The sequence below is a fragment of the Sinocyclocheilus grahami genome, unplaced genomic scaffold (assembly GCF_001515645.1).
Source record: "Sinocyclocheilus grahami isolate Dianchi unplaced genomic scaffold, SAMN03320097.WGS_v1.1 scaffold34.1, whole genome shotgun sequence".
NCBI classification, from domain to species: Eukaryota; Metazoa; Chordata; class Actinopteri; order Cypriniformes; family Cyprinidae; genus Sinocyclocheilus; species Sinocyclocheilus grahami.
The window spans coordinates 714,195-734,640 of record NW_015505213.1 but is presented as its reverse complement, the minus strand read 5'-3'; the positions used below and the strand labels follow the sequence as shown (position 1 = coordinate 734,640).

At 35.7% G+C, this 20,446-nt stretch overlaps 1 protein-coding gene across 1 annotated transcript in view; it reads right to left on the bottom strand.

The window, feature by feature from the left end:
* Positions 1–7,277: 7,277 nt before the first annotated feature.
* abcc4 (ATP binding cassette subfamily C member 4 (PEL blood group)) overlaps positions 7,278–20,446 on the bottom strand; it is a 56,023-nt gene continuing 42,854 nt past the window's right edge. The window contains exons 20-29 of the mRNA XM_016266812.1: positions 17,273–17,352; positions 15,103–15,253; positions 14,702–14,821; positions 14,503–14,613; positions 12,289–12,389; positions 11,215–11,406; positions 10,884–11,129; positions 10,017–10,189; positions 9,823–9,928; positions 7,278–7,386 (exon numbers count right to left, since the gene is read on the bottom strand). Coding sequence (XP_016122298.1) covers positions 7,297–7,386; positions 9,823–9,928; positions 10,017–10,189; positions 10,884–11,129; positions 11,215–11,406; positions 12,289–12,389; positions 14,503–14,613; positions 14,702–14,821; positions 15,103–15,253; positions 17,273–17,352 — 1,370 coding nt within the window. The 3' untranslated portion in view covers positions 7,278–7,296. The remainder of the gene's footprint in view (positions 7,387–9,822; positions 9,929–10,016; positions 10,190–10,883; positions 11,130–11,214; positions 11,407–12,288; positions 12,390–14,502; positions 14,614–14,701; positions 14,822–15,102; positions 15,254–17,272; positions 17,353–20,446) is intronic.

Below are 20,446 nucleotides of genomic sequence, written 5' to 3'. Positions count from 1 at the left end.
ACGGTTTGTGATAAAAATCTTCGTTTGTGTTCTACTGAAGAAACAAAGTCACCTACATCTTGGATGCCCTGGGGGTAAGCAGATAAACATCAAATCTTCATTTTTGGGTGAACTATCCCTTTAACAAACTTTGCTTTTCTAGTAAAAAATCACAGTTATTTGAATATCTTTGAATTCTTTTGAATTCATTTAAATTCAAATTGCATTTCTGCATCCTGTCAGGAATGGACTTGGAATTCTGAGTGGCGCACAACGGTCAGGGTCCAAGAACCGGTCATGAAACGTTAAAAAGAGTCCCACTGCCCATGAAATAAGTCTATCATTCTCATGAATTCCTCTTGAAACGTCTAAAACATGCAGTGTCCTTCAAGACGGATGACATGCAGTATCTACCCCAACTTATGGCCACCCAGCGCCATTACAGGGGTCCCGAGTCTTTTCACCCGCTCCAGCGTCGAGCACACAGGCCTCCCACGAGGAACCCAGAATCCAGCTGACATCACAAGCTGTTTTGTTGGCCGTAATGAATCCAGTGAATGTGAAAGGAGATAAAAGGACAGCTCCAGTGAGAGTGAAGGATGGTCACACTGTGTGGCTAATGTTCTGAAGGCTTTCACTGCGGAGAATGGGAACAATGGGAGCAAATGGCAGGACAATGACCAGTGTTTTTGTCCACTCAATTTGTCTGAGGTCCTTCAACCTAATCACATTCACTCAGAGTCATTTGAAGGTTTTGTTGGAAAGAGAAACTGCAGAGAGTTTGGGCCTGTGAACAAAAGGACAGAAAGGGGAAGAATCCTCATCTATCACCATGACAGCCGGACTTTTGGGTCCAGAGAATGGAGAGGATTGGAGAGAAAAGCCAACGTTTATTCTCTCAAAAAGTCATCAGACATGCTCAACCACCACGCGCATGAGAACGGCTTGAATTGTTGTTGAAGTTCTTTGTTAACAAGTTTTTGGAGGTTAAGTTTATACAATTGATGACAAACTGTTTTATAATTTGCTTTGTAAATACACTGGAAAAAATGTTTAGAAACAAATTTCATTCAGAAATTCCACATGCATTTACAAAGAAATGCAAGAAAAACATTGAATGAAAAGAGAAATTTAGAAGTTGTATTTTAGTATTTTCTTGTAAAAACTTACTCCAATAATCTGTTTTATTCACAATCATTTGCTACAATGCACATTTGAATACATAGTTGTCAGAGAAATTTAGTTTTAATTGTGGGAGTGTCTCTTTTAATAGAAAATAATTGAAATAATCCAAAATAACTTATTTTAAACTTCCTATTGTTAAGTTAATGTTAATTATTAATACACATGCAATGGAGAGGGAAACACATTCTGCAGGGTTTCAGAGCAGTTAACTTATTCATAATGAGCTAAGATTAAAGCACATCAGAGTTGTCCAAACTGGATTTTTAATGTCTCTAGGTGAGAAAACCTTAGGTTATATATTACTGGCAATTTCTTTTTAATGTGTCTTTGTGTGTATCATGAAAGTTTCAGAGTGGCTTTACATGGTCAAGACAGGAGTTGACAGGACTCCTATAACACAGGCAAAATTCAAGCAATATCGCTCTAAACACATGCAACATGTAACAATTCTTTACTGTCAAAACAATTCTGTTATCATATTTTAAAGTTGATACCATTGCAATGCCTTGCCCTAGTGACATCCACTGTAAAATACACACAAGTTGTAGCTATTTTATGTTTTTGTGAATTGGTGGCTAATTTGTATACATTTGTTTGTACAAAATAATGCATACATTTTCATATGGTCTGTTCGCTCCCCAGTGACGGCCTTCATGCTTACCTTTTTTAAAATAAAGATTTTGTGTTCTCATACAATTCACAATGCAAAAATAAAACAGTAAAAAAAAAAGGTAATTGTGACTTTTTAATCTCACAATTCAGAATTTGCTTTTCACAATTCCAGAAATAAAAATGAGAATCGAGAGATGTAAACTCTGAATTTTGAGATGTGATAACAGTTATGAGATATCTCAGAATTCTGACTTTTTTCATGCATTTCTGACTTTTTCTCTCAAAATTGCAAGATATAAACAGAATTACGAAATAAAAACATGCAATTCTGAGAAGAAAACTCAGAATTACAAGATATAAACTCAGAATACTGACTTTTTTTCTCCCAATTCCGAGTTTACGTCTCACAATTTCTTTAAATTCTGACAGAATCTTTAAATTCTGAGTTTATATCCCACAGTCCTGACTTTTATCTTGCAATTCTGTCTTTATATCCCACAAGTCCTAGAGAAAAATTTAGAATTGTGAGAAAGATTTTTTTTTTTATTCCATGGTGGAAATAGACTTTCATAGATAGGGTTGGCACTATACCACAAATGCAATTTTACGAACTCGAAGAATGAGTCTAAACTATATTTTAGGTCATAAACAACAGAAAATCACAGATGCTGTCAGTAGAACTTGTTTTGAACTGGGAACATTCTTTAAGCGTGCAATCAGTTATCAGTCTACATTGTCAGCGCAGAACGCAGCGGTCCAAGCAAACAGCTGCTTTCTAAAGGAACGGTCACCTTCATCAGGACATTGTGCAGCTTTGCAACTGATATTAAGACCGTGCCATAAAACAGAGAATGGGTAGCATGACAAATGCTTCTCTCCCTGTTCCTTTAAGCGATTTGCTCCAATGCAATTTTTGTCTGAATTTCATCACATTAGAATACAAACACCAAAATCAAGCATTGTCTTCAGAAACAAATTTTGTTGTTGTTCTGTGAAACACAAAAACGGTATTTTGAATGTGTTTATAATGAGTCAATGGAGTCCAATGTTGTTTAGACCCAAACATTCTTCAAACTAGCTTTTGTGTTCCTCAGAAGAAAGTCATACAGGTTTGGAACGACATAATGACAGAACTTTCATCATAACTATGTACTCATTGTAATCATTTGATAGCTAATGCAATGACATTGAAACATTTTTAAGCAGAGCTTAGTTGTGCAAATACTTTTTGGTGCCAGTGTGCATAATATTTATGTCAAAAAATGTAATATCTTGCAATTCTGACCTGAGTCGGAATTCTCAGTTTAATTTCTCGCAATTGTTTTTTCTTCTTCCACAGAATAAAAAAAATATATATATATATATATATACTGTATATATACTGTATATATATATATATATATATACTATATAAAAAGGTAATTGCAACCTTTTTATCTCTCTCTGTTTTCATGCAATTGCAAGTATATACCTTGCAAGTATATACACTATCTTGCGTTTATAACTATGTATCTCACAATTATGAGAGAAAAAGTCAGAAATGTGAGGAAAAAAGTCAGATTTGTGAGATGAAAAGTCTCAATTACCTTTGTTATTCTATGGTGGAAGTGGACATCCATAGGGTTAGCATTACTGCACAAATTCAATTCTACGAACTTGATGAATGAGAATAATTTCTATTTGTAAACGACAGAAAATCACAGATGCTGTTAGCAGAACTTGGTTTGAACTGGGAAAATTCTTTATCTGAACATTTTTAACATGTAACTGTATTAACAGTAATAGTATCACACTGTAAAAAAAAATTCCATAAAATTTACGGTAAAAAAACGACAGCTGTGGGGGCCAGAATTTTACTGTAAAAAATACGGTAGCGACATTTGAGGTTTTACGGGTTTAACTTAAATTTACAGTGAAATACCGTAATCGGTATTTCATTAACTGATATAATGTTAATATACCATCCTATTGAAGTACTGAAATCTGTTTTGTACCTTTGTAATACACTCATAACCACCCAATGCAGGTGATGATGAGAAAGTCACATGATGAACCAAAGCCCATCACAAGCAGCTTTTAAATAATAACATACATAGAAGGTGCACGGTGCCATTAGTAGGGGAATTTACCATTAACAATTTAACAGGTTTTTAGTGTAGCGTTTTTACAGTCTTTTACCGTTAAATTTTATACAGTGTAGTTAATAGTAATATTAACAGTGCTTTCTTTCCTTAAAATAAATGGCACTTGTTCTAATTATTTGATAAATACTGCAATGACATTCAAACATTTTTAAGAGTGCAAATAATTTTTGGTGCCACTGTGCATAATAATGTCAAGACGTGTAATAATCTTAATAAGATATTGCAAATTCCACTTCAAATGACAAGAACAGGCATCCAAATCACAAGATGAATGTAACTCTGGCCTACTTCACATGCTTGAGTGTGTGTGTGTGTGTGTGCCATGAGATCATCGCTGTAAGGGAAGCATACCACATATCTCTCATAATAATGGATCTGGCTATCCTTTCATATCTTCTCTCAGTTTTTACGCATTACCAGAGTGTATTGAAAGTGCTTTTTCAATGAAGAAGTAAAGGCAAGCATTCCTTCTTGTGCACACCTTTGAACTGAACACAATAGGATCATCTACTGCAAAGATCTCACACTTTTGTTTGTCCATCCAGGAGGAGAAAGGCCTACAGTATCGCTTACACTCCAGAGATTATGGTTACGATTACAGACAAAGCCACAAATGTTGAGGACAAGAGGCTGTGATTCGATGCCTGCTTGCCTAACACATTGCCTCTTGTTCTCAGTCAATCCAGGATTTTGCCTTCAGGTTAATTCCTTTATGCCCTAACATTACATAGTCTCAAAACACCATGGGACACGGATGACAGACTGTAAACAAATACCTGCTGTCACCTCCGGCACCAAATCTTAAAGCCATTACGGAGAGAGAAGTAAAGTGACAATGTTTTTTCTTCTCCTAGTTATTGGAATACAGGGGCTTTCCCAGTTGTAATCAAGCCATATGGAAATGAAGGTTAGGTTAACATACTGTGGCCTGTGACATGATTAGGGTTGTCAATTAACATGTTCATCGAGTGTGATTTATAAAAAAAAAAAATAAAAAAATGCTGGAAAAATTAAGTAAGCACTCTGGATCTATAAATTCTTTAAAAAAGCATTTTTCTTAAAATCGGCACAGATCAAGCTTCATATTTTTGCTGGCAGATATTGTAACTGTGCGTCACCTGCGCTGTAAACATTTTTTTTTTTTGAATGAAAATGTGACCCTGGACCACAAAACCAATCTTAAGTGTCAATATACAACATCTGAAAGCTGAATAAATAAGCTTTCCATTGATGTATGGTTTGTTATGATATGACAATATTTGGCAGAGATACAACTATTTGAATATCTGGAATCTGAGGGTGCAAACAAATCTAAATACTGAGAAAATCACCTTTAAAGTTGTCCAAATGTTCTTAGCAATGCATGTTACTAATCAAAAAAGTTTTGATATATTTACAGTAGGAAATTTACTAAATATCTTCATGGAACATGATCTTTACTTAATATCCTAATGATTTTTGGGATATAAAGAAAAAACAATAATTTTGACCCATACAATGTATTTTTGGCTATTGCTACAAATATACCCCAGCGACTTAAGACTGCTTTTGTGTGCAGGGTCACAAATAATGTTTCAGTCTTTCAACGTCAAACGTCACATTTAATTCCATGTTACCTGGTGTTTCTTTGTAATTGTAAAATTGAGCAATTTATGAGTAAAAATTGTTTTTCTTTTCAGTGTGGTTCTGAAAAAAAGGTTTTTCTATGTAGCTGTGGATTTAAAAAAATATTTTTTTTACATGCAACATACACAAAATATTATATTATGATATTTAACCATTGTTTAACGCATTATTATTTACCTCAGCTTGTAGAAAAAGTTACTTGTGATTTACTTTGCACACATTTTTGAATTAAAAAACGAAACAACTCGAATAAGTTTTCAATTATTTGAACTTAAAAAGTGAGAGGTGCTTATATACTGTAAAAAATGTGTAAATATTATCTGTATTATTTGAAGAAACTTTCAGTATTTTAAAAAAATATATATTTTACTTTTTTTTTTTTTTTCAGGTGTTTTACCAGTAATTTAAATTTTTCCACTTCATTTTAGAGTTGAAATGTCCATAAAATTACTGGATAATTTTCTGTTATTTTAGATGGATTTTTTTTTACAGTGAACTTAAGTAAATAATAAAAAAAATCCTTCATTCATTAATTGTAAAATAAATTCTGCATAAAACAGCACAAAACAAACAAAAAAAAAGAGATATTTTGAGTGATACCAAGTGGTTTAATCCAAATACAAGAATCTGACATGACTGAACAATTGCAAATACACATTTTAACATAAATGCAAAGAATGCAAACATGTACTTTTGACTTTTGAACAGCAAACACTGATTCTTCCAACCAGCAGAAACCATGCTGTCAATTCAAACAGAACACAAACCCAGATGGGATACGACACAAACATTTCACTTAATTCTCAAACAAATAACCAAGTAGTTAAAAATACTGAATTCAGTTGTTTAATTGAAATGAATCTGTTGGGCTAAACTGCATTTCACAAAAATCTTTTGTGGCTGGTACTGCAACTTTCTCTTCTTTTACCTCTCCATAAAGCACAAATGAAACAAAAAAGACAAAAAAAAATAAATAAATACAAGACAATGAGCAGCAGAGAAAAGCTGTCGGTGTTGCTGTGTGCAGTCACTCAACATCCCTTTCATTCTCACAGACTCACAAAACAAATCATAAAAATCAAATCGGGGACAGCATTAAACATTAAACACAAAAGTAAAGTTCAGGATTGTTTGTATTGCACAAGATTTCTTTGCCCAAGAAACAATGCAGCATTACAGCAATGATTGTTATCCAGCATTTGTTTTCTGTTTTTTGATTAAGGCAGACGGAGTATCAGAATCACAAATAATAATACAAACAAAAATAGGTGCTGTTTTTTGACTACTTTTTAGAGCCCTCTCAGTACAGTGTTGTCTTAGTGTTTAAAGGCCTTATTGTTGCAGTCAGAATCAGCAGTCATTGTGGTTCATAAAGGCACCGGTCTAGTTCATAGCATAGTGTTTCATTAGAGCAAAGGCAAGCTATCTCTTTGGCCCCTAGCAGTCCTGGTACTACACTTACACATTAAGGCACATATCAATAATCATAACACACAGTGGTGTACAGTCTCTCTAGCCTATCATACTGGAGAATTCAGAACGCTGGTGTATGCAGTCCTCTGGTGTGATTGCAGCTCTGTAGTCTCGGAGTCATTGGTGTGAGCGTTCAGTGTGAGCGCATGCACACGTCTCTGGCTCGGCTCAGCTCGGTGTTGTGGGCGAGGAGGCGGAGCCCGTGCTCGCTGCCCTCCGCAGGAGGAGGATGCTGGGCGTAGTTGTGCACTGTGTACATCAGGCTCTTTACGGGCTGTTATAAAGCAGTCTCGAAGATAACCAAGCTGCCATCTCTTGTGGTGGCGAAGCCGTTGAGCTGGTGGACCGGACTGCGGTTCATGTACGCCTGCCAAACAAAAGAAAGAGAGAACATGGTTAATGTGATGTACACCAAGGGTCAAAAGTTTGGAATAATTCAAATTTTTAACTAAAAAAAACAAAAACAAAAAATCTCGTATACTCACACTAAGGTTGCATTTATTTGATTAAAAATACAATAAAATCTGTAATATTATGAAATAATATTACAATTTAAAATAAAGGGTTTCTATTTAAATATATTTGAAAATGTAATTTATTCCTGTGATGCAAAGCTGAATTTTCAACATCATTACGCCAGTCTTCAGTGTCACATGATCCTTCAGAAATCATTCTAATCTGCTGATTTGCTGCCCAATTATTAATAATGGTTAACAGTTTTTGCTGCTTAATATTTTTCTGTAAATTATGATGCATCTTTTCAGGATTCTTTGGTTAATAGACAGTTCAAAACATCAGCATTTCTTTGGAAATATATTTGCAAGATTACAAAATGTTTTTTTTTATCACTTTTAAATCAATTGAATGAAAATAAAAAGTATTAATTAAAAAAAATTTTTTTTTATCTGATTGAATGGTAGTGCATCACAGTTTCCACAATAAAATTATGCACCACATCTGTTTTCAACACCGGACTATAATAAGAAATGTTTCTTGATCATCAAATCAGCATATTAGAATGATTTCTGAAGGATCATGTGACACTGAAGACTGGAGTAATGATGCTGAAAATTCAGCTTTGCATCACATGAATAAATTAAATTTTAAAATATATTCAAATAGAAAATGGTTATTTAAAATTTTAATAATATTTCAGAATATTAGTGTTTTTACAGTATTTTTGATCAAATAATTGCAGCTTCGATGACCATAAAAGATATTTAAAAAAAAAACAACATTTTAAAATATAATAAAATAGGAAACTATTTTTAAAAAATTGTTATCAAATTACTGTCTTTTTAACAAATAAATGCAGCCTTGGTTAGCATAAGAGATTTCTTTCCAAGATCGTAATCATTCCAAACTTTTTGACCAGTAGTGTATGTGACCCTTTAATGAGACCTGGAAATGGATGAAAGGAGTCACTCTGTTCCCAAACCTTCCCTGACAATGCTTTTCTAAACACAGGGGACGGAACACAGCAGGCTGAATGGAAGTAAAAATCCCCTCTATTTAATATCATCATTATGCAGTAATCAAAACCTCTCATTGTATTTAAAAGCACCCATGGCTAACAATGAGCAAAACTGAAACCAAGCCGTTCACACAGAACACATATTTCGCACGTTTTCTAGACAGACATCTATTACCGTTGCACTCGCATCTCGCACAAGAGAGCCGCATGTTTAGAAAGCCATGTAAAATTAATGCAAAAAAAAACATATATCGAGACTTTATGGCGGGCTTTTTCCCCATCCCACTGCATCTCATGTATTTAAATGAAAAATGTACTCTGTGTGATTGGCTTTCCGCCCTTTGTATTACACTATGCATACATACATGATGCTGTTTTGTTTATAGTTGTTTAAGCAACTTAATTAATTATAATTGGTGTATAAACATTATTTTAAACATTATGCACTTTTTTCTCAGATAGTCATGTTATCTTTGAATAGCTTTGAATAAAGGTGCATTAGTAATATTTTGCTCGATGCACCCTCTTGTGGCCTCAGAAGAGAAGCCAAAACCTTTTCTTCACCCAAGCTGAAATTATGCATTTTAAATTCGAATTTTGATAATATTTAAGTACAAAATCCAAATGTAGTTTTTCAGCCATTTTGACAGCCCTAATTCCTTTAACCCTCACAATGCATTCAAAATCCGCATGTGATTTCATAACTTAATATTTTTCAATTAAAACCATATTGTATCTGATCTGATAACTTCTCATAACCATGTTATTTACCACTTAAATTTTTCATTTAAAAACTGAACATTTTAATTTGACATGAATTACAAAAAAATAACTGATGCGAGAAAAATATTTTTCTTAATTCAAGAGAAATGTTATTTGAAAATATTATTTGAAATTTCTAAAAACCTATAATCTCTCAATTACCAGTATTATTCCTTTAATCTTATAACTCATGACTGCTAAAATAAATAAAATAATAAAATAATAAAAAAATCAACATTACGCCAGAATTCAAAAATAATCATTTTACTTGAATAAACTTTCAATTTCAGATGACAAAAGAAGTGTGTATGATAGGTGAATAGGTGTGAAAATTCATGTTTATTCAAAAAAATCAGTATGGGAAAGAGGCTAAATATATTTTACAAAGCTATTTTTGAGCCTGAAAGCCTGATTTGATGCTTGGGTTAAAATTGACCTGAAAGATACCTTTTTAAAAAAAAATTGAATTATGTGTGTTGGCTCATTTTGAAGATTGGTTGCTCTCTCGATCTCTTTCAGGTCAAAATGAATGCATTATGATAAAGAGCGCTGCATCTCTGCACTCACCAGGATGCGGTCGCTGTCTATGATGGTGTTGAGTCTGTGTGCGATGGTGAGGACGGTGCACTCCTTAAACTTGGCTCGGATGGTTTTCTGGATCAGCTCGTCTGTCCTGTAGAACGTAAACAGCTCTGTCATATCTCTTAAGAGTGGCTATATTCATTTGTATAAACAATCTCAGAGCCAGGTAAAAGACTCACCGAGGGTCCACGTTTGCGGTGGCCTCATCAATGATAAGAATCCGGTTCTTCCTCAGAATGGCCCGAGCTAGACAGACGAGCTGCCGTTGACCCACACTGAAGTTTGATCCAGACTCAGCCAGTTCGGTCTCCAGTTTAGCAGGCAACTCCTCCACAGCAGCCTTCAGCTGGACCTTTGAGCAAACAAAGCTCAGATTCACTCCAAGAGCTGGACTTTGAGATCGCTTAATAATGCATTACATCTATAATCATCACGTAAGTCTACTGGGGAAAAGTTCACATCAGAAAATGTTTAACCAAGATCTATATGGTTCATCACATGCGGATAGTGTTAAATAAATATTATTGATCAGACTACACAAATCTAACATTTGTGATGAGATTGAAATGTGGAGAAGCAAATTACATGAGCAACACAGTGCACATATTTTTTATGCTTTAAAACATGTAGAAAGACGATGTACATAAGTGTTTCCCAGTTTTTTGTTTGCCGAAAACTTTGGAGCTAAAATATTTACTTGAAAACATTTACCCTAAGATTTTAATGTTTTAACTTAAAAGCACATTCACGTCATGGTTCTCTGTTGTCAGTTAATCATCATGTGAAAGCAAGTAATCAAATCAAATATTTTATATTTATAGCAAGTGTTTTATTTTTTATAGTGTGCATTTTAAAATTATTTACTTAAATTGGACGTTTTTAGCATTTCATTAATAAGAAATCCATTCACAAGTGGATGTTTGAAGCACATGTAAAAACCAACTGACCCCTCTGAGATGATCAGGAGTGTAACCTGTATAAAATGTAGTTTTGGCCTACAATAATACATCATCCCTGCAGGCCTCTATTACACAGTGTGTGTTCACCTCTTTCAGAGAGTTCCATAAGTCATGGTCTGAGTGCTGGCTGAAGGGGTCCAGGTTCTTCCTCATGGTTCCTGTGAACAGCACGGGATCCTGCGGGATGATCGACATCTTCTGGCGGAGGTCGTGCAGGCCGATCTCAGAGGTCAACACGCCGTCCACTAAGATTTTACCCTCCGGCTCCGTCAGACGAAACAGCGCTGAAATCAGGGAGCTTTTCCCTGCACCGGTCCGTCCAACGATCCCAACCTGATCAATGCAGAGCAGAAAACATCAGTGCACTCTTCCTGACAGACTCTGACATGAGGTTCTGGAGCTGTGGCGCTGGACTCACCTTCTCTCTGGGTCTGAACATGGCCGAGATGTTCTTGAGGATGACGGGTCCATCAGAGCTGTAGGAGAAGTTGACCCTGTCGAAGGTTATCAGGCCCCGATTGGGCCAGTCGGGAGAGGGGCGTTTCTGGGTTTCCCAAGGTGCTTCGCTTTCCAGCTCTGTGTATTCGACAACTCTCTCCACTGACGTCATCTAGATGGACACGTTATTCAGAAAGCAACTCAGTTTGTTACCTTGTCAGGTAGATTTAAAATATGAATCAATTTAGCTCAGGCAGACGTGTGCATCAAAAAACGTGTGCATCACACTGCAAGGAACTGTCAGAGCTGAAACGCTCTATATAGGCAGCAACTCACAGAACATCACACATCACAGAAACAGCGCTTCTAATTGATTAGCATGTTGTTAAGCAAACAATCCAATACTCTCAATAAGCAGAGTATTTTCAGTACTAAATAAAACAAACATATATTTGTGCATGTCAGGTCCATATCTCAAGAGTTTCTTACAATAATTATGCTGCTTTTTGTAACAGCTTTCACACAGAGAGGACATTTATTATGCTAAATGTTGTTTTGTTTTGAACAAATCTCTAAAAACCAAGCTGAGGAAGAGGTACACTACCATTCATAAGATTTGGGTCAGTAAGATGTTTTTAGAACGGATGCGGTAAATTGATACAAAGTGTAAAGTAAAGACTTTTACACTGCTATTTTTATCCCAAATAAATATTTTCTCACAAAAGTAGTATTAAGCAGCATAAATGATTTCAACACCGATAATAAATAGAAATGTTTCTTGAGGATCAAATAAGCATATTAGAATGATTTATGAAGGATCATGTGACTCTGAAAATTCAGCTTTGCATCACGGGAATATATTTCTATTTAAAATATATTAAAAACAGAAAACGTTTATTTTAAATTGTAATGATATTTCACAATTTTACTGTATGTTTTTATGAAATAAATGCAGCCTTGATGAGCCAAAGAGACTTCTGTCAAAAACATAAATATATTTTACAGACCCCAGAGTAGTGGAAATGCGGTGGAAATTCATATATTAGGTTCTTACCAGGTTCTCCACCTCGGCACTCTGTCTAACGCCCCACTGGAACATTCCCATTAGGGTGACTGCATAAGACAAAGCCAATCCCACATCTCCTGCCTTCATACCTGTGAGACACAATCCATTCACATGCTGGTGTCAAAAAAGCTGAAAAGAACCAAAGTTGATCTAAACCCCCATAAGGATTTTCCCACTGACAGTTTCAAATCAAATGTGGCAAACTGACAATTAAAGACCATTCATTCTTGAGACATGGCACATCCTGAGTTGAGCCCGACCGATATGGGTTTTTTGGGGGCCGATACCGATACCGATTTTAGGGAGAAAAAAAAAAGGCTGATAACTATATATCGGTCGATATTCTTTGTGTATATTATAGTACAGTACCAGTCAAAATTTGGGACACTCTCCCATGCGTGTGTTCAAACTTTTGACTGGTACTATATATAGAATACAGTATATACACATAAACAGAATATATATACAAAAACACATTTTTTGCAATGATCACTCAAATGTGGTGATCAAACACTTATAATGACGTGACAAAGATATGCAATGGAGGCAGGGCATTTAACAAACTTCATTGTCCAAAATGAGTCTGACATCAGTGCACTGAACAGTAAAGTTGAAGTTTATTCAACTTTATTTCAATTCAATTCCATTCAACTTTATTCCGTTGAAGTTAATTTCACTTCGGAACATTAATTCACGGGATCTGCGCTACTGTCTTCACACACAGACGAAACTTACTAGAGAAGTGTGAAGTTTGACTGCAAATAAATACAATTTAAATTCACATCTCGCGCACTTTAATGCCCTTTGAATGTAACGTGTACATTCCCTCGGAACTGGAATCATGGCGCAATATCATGTGAAGTCCACTTAGCAGGGCACTTACGGTCGGAATAAGACAACGCTTTAATGCTGCTGCCTGGAACAAGAGACCTCCTTACTGAAGCGAAAGTGTTGGCTGGTGTCACTATCTCTCGAACACGGCAGCGCATCTCCACCAAATTCGGGCGATCCCTTCAGCTCGAGGAGCCCTCTTGAACGCCACACTCCGTGTGTCGGTAGCCCCCCGGGATCGCCAGATCGGTCGGTGCCAGACAGCGAATTTAATCGCCTGTAACTTCCGGACCCCGGGGGCTATTGACGCGGGGGTGGTCTCATTCGAAAGGGGGCCTCGAGATGTACACTCAATTTGGCGTTTGAGGGGGTTCCTCGAGCTGAAGGAATCCCCCGAATTTGGTGCGGATCTGCAGCATCGTTACAGCGATATGGCTGTTCAAATTTCAATGGTATTCTAAGCTTTAAAGCGTTTCATCCAGGTCGACGTAACTCGCGTTACTTGTAATATATTACCCCCAACACTGCCAGTAGCAAACAATGGATAAACTACGTAATTACACCATTTACCGGCATCTTAACTGCGTTTTATGTTCTGCTAAAAAATGTTCATGATATCGGTGGCATATCGGCGGCATATTTGCTGATACCGATATATATGCGAAAGACTCATATCGGCCGATAAAATCGGCAACACGATATATCGGTCAGGCTCTAATCCTGAGACCTGAAACATTTTCAATTTCAAAGGAAACAGATGTTTACCAGACCATCCTTAACACAAATGTATCATATTCCAGTTTCTCTTATTAAATTTTATCAAAATTATGACATTGTCACTTCATCCTTCATGTAGAATACATTATTGTTTATCACACTTAAGGAAAACAAAACAACGTGTAACATTACCATTCAAAAGTTTGGGTAAAAAAATATTTTATGGCTACATTTATTTAATAAAAAATACAGTAAAAACAGCAGAAGTGTGAAATATTACAATTTACAATAATGCTTTTCTATTTTGATATATTTAAAAAATTTAATTTATTCCACTCACAGTCACTTTTGATCATGATTTTGATTTGGGCCGAATGCATCTTTGCTGGATAAAAAGTACTAATTTCTTTTTAAAAAATTACATACCTCAATCTTTTGAATGGTGTATATATAATGTATTCATAACATATAAATATGTATTTTGAATGATAGTTGTTCATTTTAAAAATCTTTTAAGTTTTCACAGCTTTTTTTGTCAGATATTTATAAAATGTGTAACATTTCTCCTCCAAGTGCAGGATTCAGTGCACTATCGCTGTAAAAAAACATTCAACACTGTGTTTTGGTTAGTAGTGTGTTTGCTGGATATCTCACTGTCTTTAAGAAGAAGGCATCCAAAGGCTGTGATGGTCACAAACACCGAACACATTCCATCCAAGCGTACTGCAAACCAGCGTGAAGTGGTCAAGAACAGGAACCAGGCCTCTGCAGGAGCACACAAAACATTTGAAACAACACATTAATAAAGTCAAAGCTAATCCGAGTCCTGCAAGTGGCCTAATCCTTTACAGACCGGAGTGCAGATCCTGATGGGCATCAAACGTTTGCTGAAACCTTTCCTCCGCTTTAAAGGCACGAATGGTCCAGAGGCCTTGCAGTGAGGATGACAGATGGGAAAATACAGGACTTCGAGCTGTAGAAACATAAATACAGAGTCATCAACACCAGGACACACAACAAAGCTGCTCTGAAGAAACATTACTGAAGACAAAATGTGACCCTGGACCACAAAACCAGAGTGTTAAAAAAAAAAAGTCTTAAGGGTCAATTTTTCGAAGTTGAGATTTATACATCATATGCACAATTGGTGGCTGACTAAATACTTTTTTTCCCCACTGTATACCCCAGCAACTTAAGACTGGTTTTGTGCTCCAGGGTCACATATTATTCTCAAATTTGACAGGAGACACTTACTAGTGGATTCAATGCGCTTGACGTCTCGTGATGTCCGCAAGAAGTAGCGGCGTAGAAACAGGAAGGCGATCAACAGAGGAATCACAGGAATCAGAATCCAAGGGATGACGGAAGATGCCACAGCAATGACTCCAATGATTTGCAGAAACACCTGTTAGTGGATGAAAGCACGAAAGAGGGAGAGATATACACAATTAAATAACGTAATTAATTTAAAGTAAAAATATATACATTTATTAAAATAAACCATTAGTAAAATAAATTGTGTTTTAGATGAGAAGTGAGCTGTAGAAACACTGCGTCACAACGGTTGACTGCTGGGTCATTAAAGCACTTTGTGGTTTTGGTTGCTCACTTTTAACCACAAACACTTATCAAAGAACACAGCCAGGACAGCATGACTCGACACTTTCTGAGATCTCATTCAAATAACCCTTAACAACTTAAGGTTAGTGTTGGGATGAGCACAGACTATGGTGGAACAGAAACTGACAAAAGCATTACTGTGCTTGTGATTTTAGGACTGGTGTAGAAGAACCTCAATAACGTCAAAGTGAGATCTCTCTTCTGCTTTTGACTGCTTTTCAAGAAACCGCTTTGGTCGCTTCATCAGCGTGCTCACGTTCAGAACGGATACTTGCATGCTGTGGTATGCCTATTACTTTATTAAAATACTATCTGAAACTGTACATGTGTTACATTTTTAATTCATAGCGGCATCCAGTCATCACCTTGGAAATAAAATGGAAAAATTTGCAATTGAATCCATTTTTTTTCTCTCGTTAAAATACCTAAACTTTTGGTAATCCAAATAATGCTGAAATCTACAGCTGATATTACTTACAGTTCAATTATCACACTATAAATGGAAGATCGAGTACATTGTTTATACTCCATGTACACCAGGGGTTTTCACTCCAGAGGCCGGGACCCACTAGGGGCCCTCAGCAAACTTCTGAGGATGACTTAAAATGACTTTAAAAATAGGCTAAAACAACTAATAACTATGATATTTCTTATTTCAAGTTGGTCCACCTTAACAACTGTTTTAAATTTTTTTTTTTTTTCCACACAGTCTTGAAAAACCTGGATATACTTCAACTGTATGAAGTTTTCTATAGATTTCTACACCTGGAAAAGAAATGAAAAATGAATAAATATTAAGTTAATAATTATAATAAATATCCATACATGTTTTTATAAAGAATATACACATTTTTCTAGTGATTTAAAGTTCTAAAATATTTTATTGCTGGAAATTAAAAAGTAAAAAATATGAGTAAAAATATTTATCTTCAATCCTTATGCAGTAAATCATGAACAAAGTATTACAAATACATTAGTTAAAACGAGTGGGAAACTTGAAGAACATTCAGCTCTTCAAAATTTCGGAATCTTTAAATGTACAAGTAAAATGTACAAAAATTTCTATAGATTAAAATAAAATAAAAAAATAAAATAAATAATTACATTAGATTCACCAGAGGAAACATATTTACCTACACTGAGTCAAAAAGTTTGAGAACTACTGGTATAAACGCCACATTTGGCAAAAGTCGTGAGTCATAATCCTACAATATATATTTTCTTCAATACTTCTGGGAATCACTCATTTACACGTTCGGAAGCTGTAATCACAATGTGACGTGATTGGGGTTTATTGCCGTTCATCTTGTAAGCGCAATCATTCCGTCTTCAAGTCACCAAAACTGTATAAATAGTACAAGCAGAATAGTAGTAAGCTATTTTTTAGGAAGTATTCAACAATGCATGCTGACTTTGCTTTCACACTGAAAGGGAACCAATAGTGAGAGAGGACTGTGGGAAAGACTAAGTGACTGCAGTGTTTTCTCATCCTAAGAGAGAACAAGGAGGATTCTGCTGCCCCACACAATGAAAAGCTCCTTAAATGAAAGACTATTGTACTTCCAACTCAGTCTGTCAAGTTTCAGACAATAGCGCTTTGAGCACATAAAGTGACGCCTGTCACCCACGTATTGACCACATTGTCATTTGCCAGGGAAAAAGCCACAATATGTTGTTGGTCTACAACACTTGGTTTACCAGAGCGAATAATGCTTATGGCCACAAGTGATGGGTGTTCTAATACAGCCACGTCAGCATGTGCAGATTATGTGGTGTTTAACAGACACTGCACTGCAAAACGTACCTGGATAAAATCAACAAATGTCCATGGAAGTAAGGAATCAAGGTAGCCGATGTCTTTGGCGAACCGGTTGAGGATTCTTCCTGAAATGACAAGGGAAAAGCCATTCAGAGAACAAAACTGCTTCCAGAACATTGCCAAAAGCACCAAACATTTTAAATAGATTTAACTAGACAGGACAGTGTGAAGAAAATGATGAAAAGCCAATTTCACTGATAATTTATATTTAAAAAGCCTTTGTAAAATCAAAGTCATGTGGTGCGACCGACATGCAATAAATTAATAAAAAAATAAAATAATAATAATTAAATGCAATATTGAAATAAGTCAACAAGTCTGAAAAATAAACTGAACTTTTTAATTATTATATATTTTTAAAAAAAGTATAAAATTAATAATACAATTTCATAAAAATAATAAAAAATTAATTATATTTAATAAATTAATATTTCAAGCTATCTGTAAAAAATAACCTTGACAAATAAATAAAAAAAATATGAAAAATAATGATTACACTAACTTGTTCAGAAAAATGTATTACCCGACCGATATGGTTTTTTTGGGGGCCGATACCGATATTAGGGAGTAAAAAAAACCTGATACCGATATATCGGCCGATATTCTTTATGTGTAGGCTATATTATAGTACAGTATAGTCAAAAGTTTGGACACACTTCCCATTCGTGTGCCCAAACTTTTGACTGGTACTGTAAATAGAATACAGTATATAGCCTACATAAACAGAATATATAGACATAAACACATTTTTTGCAATGATAACTCAAATGTGGTGATCAAACACATATAATGATGTGACAAACATAGGCCTATGTAATGGAGGCAGGGTATTTAACAATTTAACAATAAACTTTATTATTCAAAGTGAGTCTGACATCAGTGCATTTAACAGTAAAGTTCACTTCACTTATTATAAATAACTTAAATGACACAAATAGAACAAAATATATATAACTTGAAGAAATTAAACAGGGTAACTGTGTAGGACAAGCAAGCTACTGCCAAACCAACAGGGGCAGGTTTATGCAGGAAGCACAGCTTTTCCAAATGTAAACATCCAAAATGAATAAATAATAATAATGAATAATATTTTTTTTCACAAACTCTGTGTTTTGCATTTCCTGGTAATCCAATGAACATGCAGGACATTCATATTTAAATCCTCTTTTTGCAGTTTAATATTCACAGACAGTCTATATATATATATATGTACTGACCTGTTTTTTATTTATTCATCAAAAAGAAGACAAATTCCATGAAATTACACGTTATACAGTAAATTCCGTTTTTATGACTGGATTCTGCAATTCCGTCCATGTTTTCTGCATCTCGGAAATCATAGGGCCCTACTAATGTAGCAAACGAGTATGATAAGCTCATTGTGAGAGTAAAAGACGGGGACATTGATGTTTATTTACTTAGCATTAAGTCTCTCCAACTAGGTGACAACGTAGCGTTAAATCACCATTCAACAGTCTCAAGCCACCACGGCACTGCCGTCTATTGGACAGCAAAAAGATACTAACTTTTCAATCTGCTATGTTACTGACTGTACTGACAAACTTTGCTGACACCGTGTCTGCGCTGCAACAGAACGCGACAAAGCGACTGTTGAAAATCATTTGAACTTCTGTCAGCACGTCATAAATAGAATGAGGCATCAGTTTACTGAATCCTGTGTAGACAACAGAATGGGTTCTATTCTACACCGGATGCGAGCGGCGCGACAAAATACAATAGAATTCTATTGTATTTTGTCGCGCCACGCGATGTGATGTGACCGATGTGATAAGCATGAGTTCGGGGCCGCGGCGCGACTGATAAACACCAGCATTGAGTGGCCGCGATCAGCTCCGGTGGCCGTAACACAGGCTTTAATGCGCCGCAGACGCGTGCCGTGATGCGCAGATCAGCTCTAGTCTCTAACGTCACTGAATCTGCTGTTAAAATGAACCATCATATCATCATGCAAAACTAAGAATTTGAATCATTGTAATGTGATGATCAAATATAGGTGCGGGTGGGTGGCGGGCTGATCATTTGAAGCAGCGGACTCGGGTGAGGTTTGAGCTCATTCGCGCATCTCTACACTACACTGACCTGGGTCGCCAGTAGCAAACAATGGAGCACGCTCTGCTGGACAAACAAAGTAATTACACTATTCAGAAGCATTTAATCTGTGTTATATGTTCTGTAAAAAAATTATCATATCGGCGGCATATTCGCCGATACCGAAATATCGGCGACAGGCTCATATCGGCCAATAATATCGGCTAAACGATATATCGGTCGGGCTCTAGTTATTAACATCAAGCATAGCATAAAATTTCAATTATTTTTGTCTGAAAACTGTAAAAAAAATAATAATAATAATAAGTTTTTCATAACCATATGAAACCAACATGAATAGAAAGAGTACATTTTAACTAGATACCAAATTAGTTTTAAAATCTCTCCTTTTCTTTATCTTGGACAATCTGATTCAGGAATAGTGACAAAAGCATCACTAATTAAAAAACAGGCTGAAATGCTGACAGTGACATGCTGTGCAAACTTTTCTGTTGCATTATTTTATCAATAACAATCCCATATTGCCATTTACTTCTTATCTAACTGGTTATGATAATTCTGGCTATAAAGTCCTTTAACCTATGATAGTGACTGGGAGGATAATAAATGGCAGATTAAACACAAATAATGCAAACAAAGGAGAACTCAATCAACATCTGCACCATGCTGGATATCTGTTTGTCATTTGTCAGAAATGTTTATGGCTAATGATGGTTAGATTACAAGTCCCGAAGAACTGGCAGACATTATAAACACCCACTAGTGTTAACCATTCTCTATTAGCAGAGAGCATAGATTACATAGATTACCAGAGCGCCGAGACACAGGATACGCTAGTTGTGTCAACTAATCCACATCACAAGCTTATTCCCACCATAGATGCTTCCACAAAGTATGTGATTTCTGCGAGTGCCTCCCGCTGTAATTGTGCCTCGTGTGTACACCGCTGATAACATTATCGTGAAAAAGGGCTCCAACTGACTCTTCAGTTGCCATAAAACTATCTATTAGACTTTTGAGACTTGTAAAAGCTCTTTTGCTCATGTTATCAATAGTAACACCCCGATAAGCAGCCCTCAATGACACAGA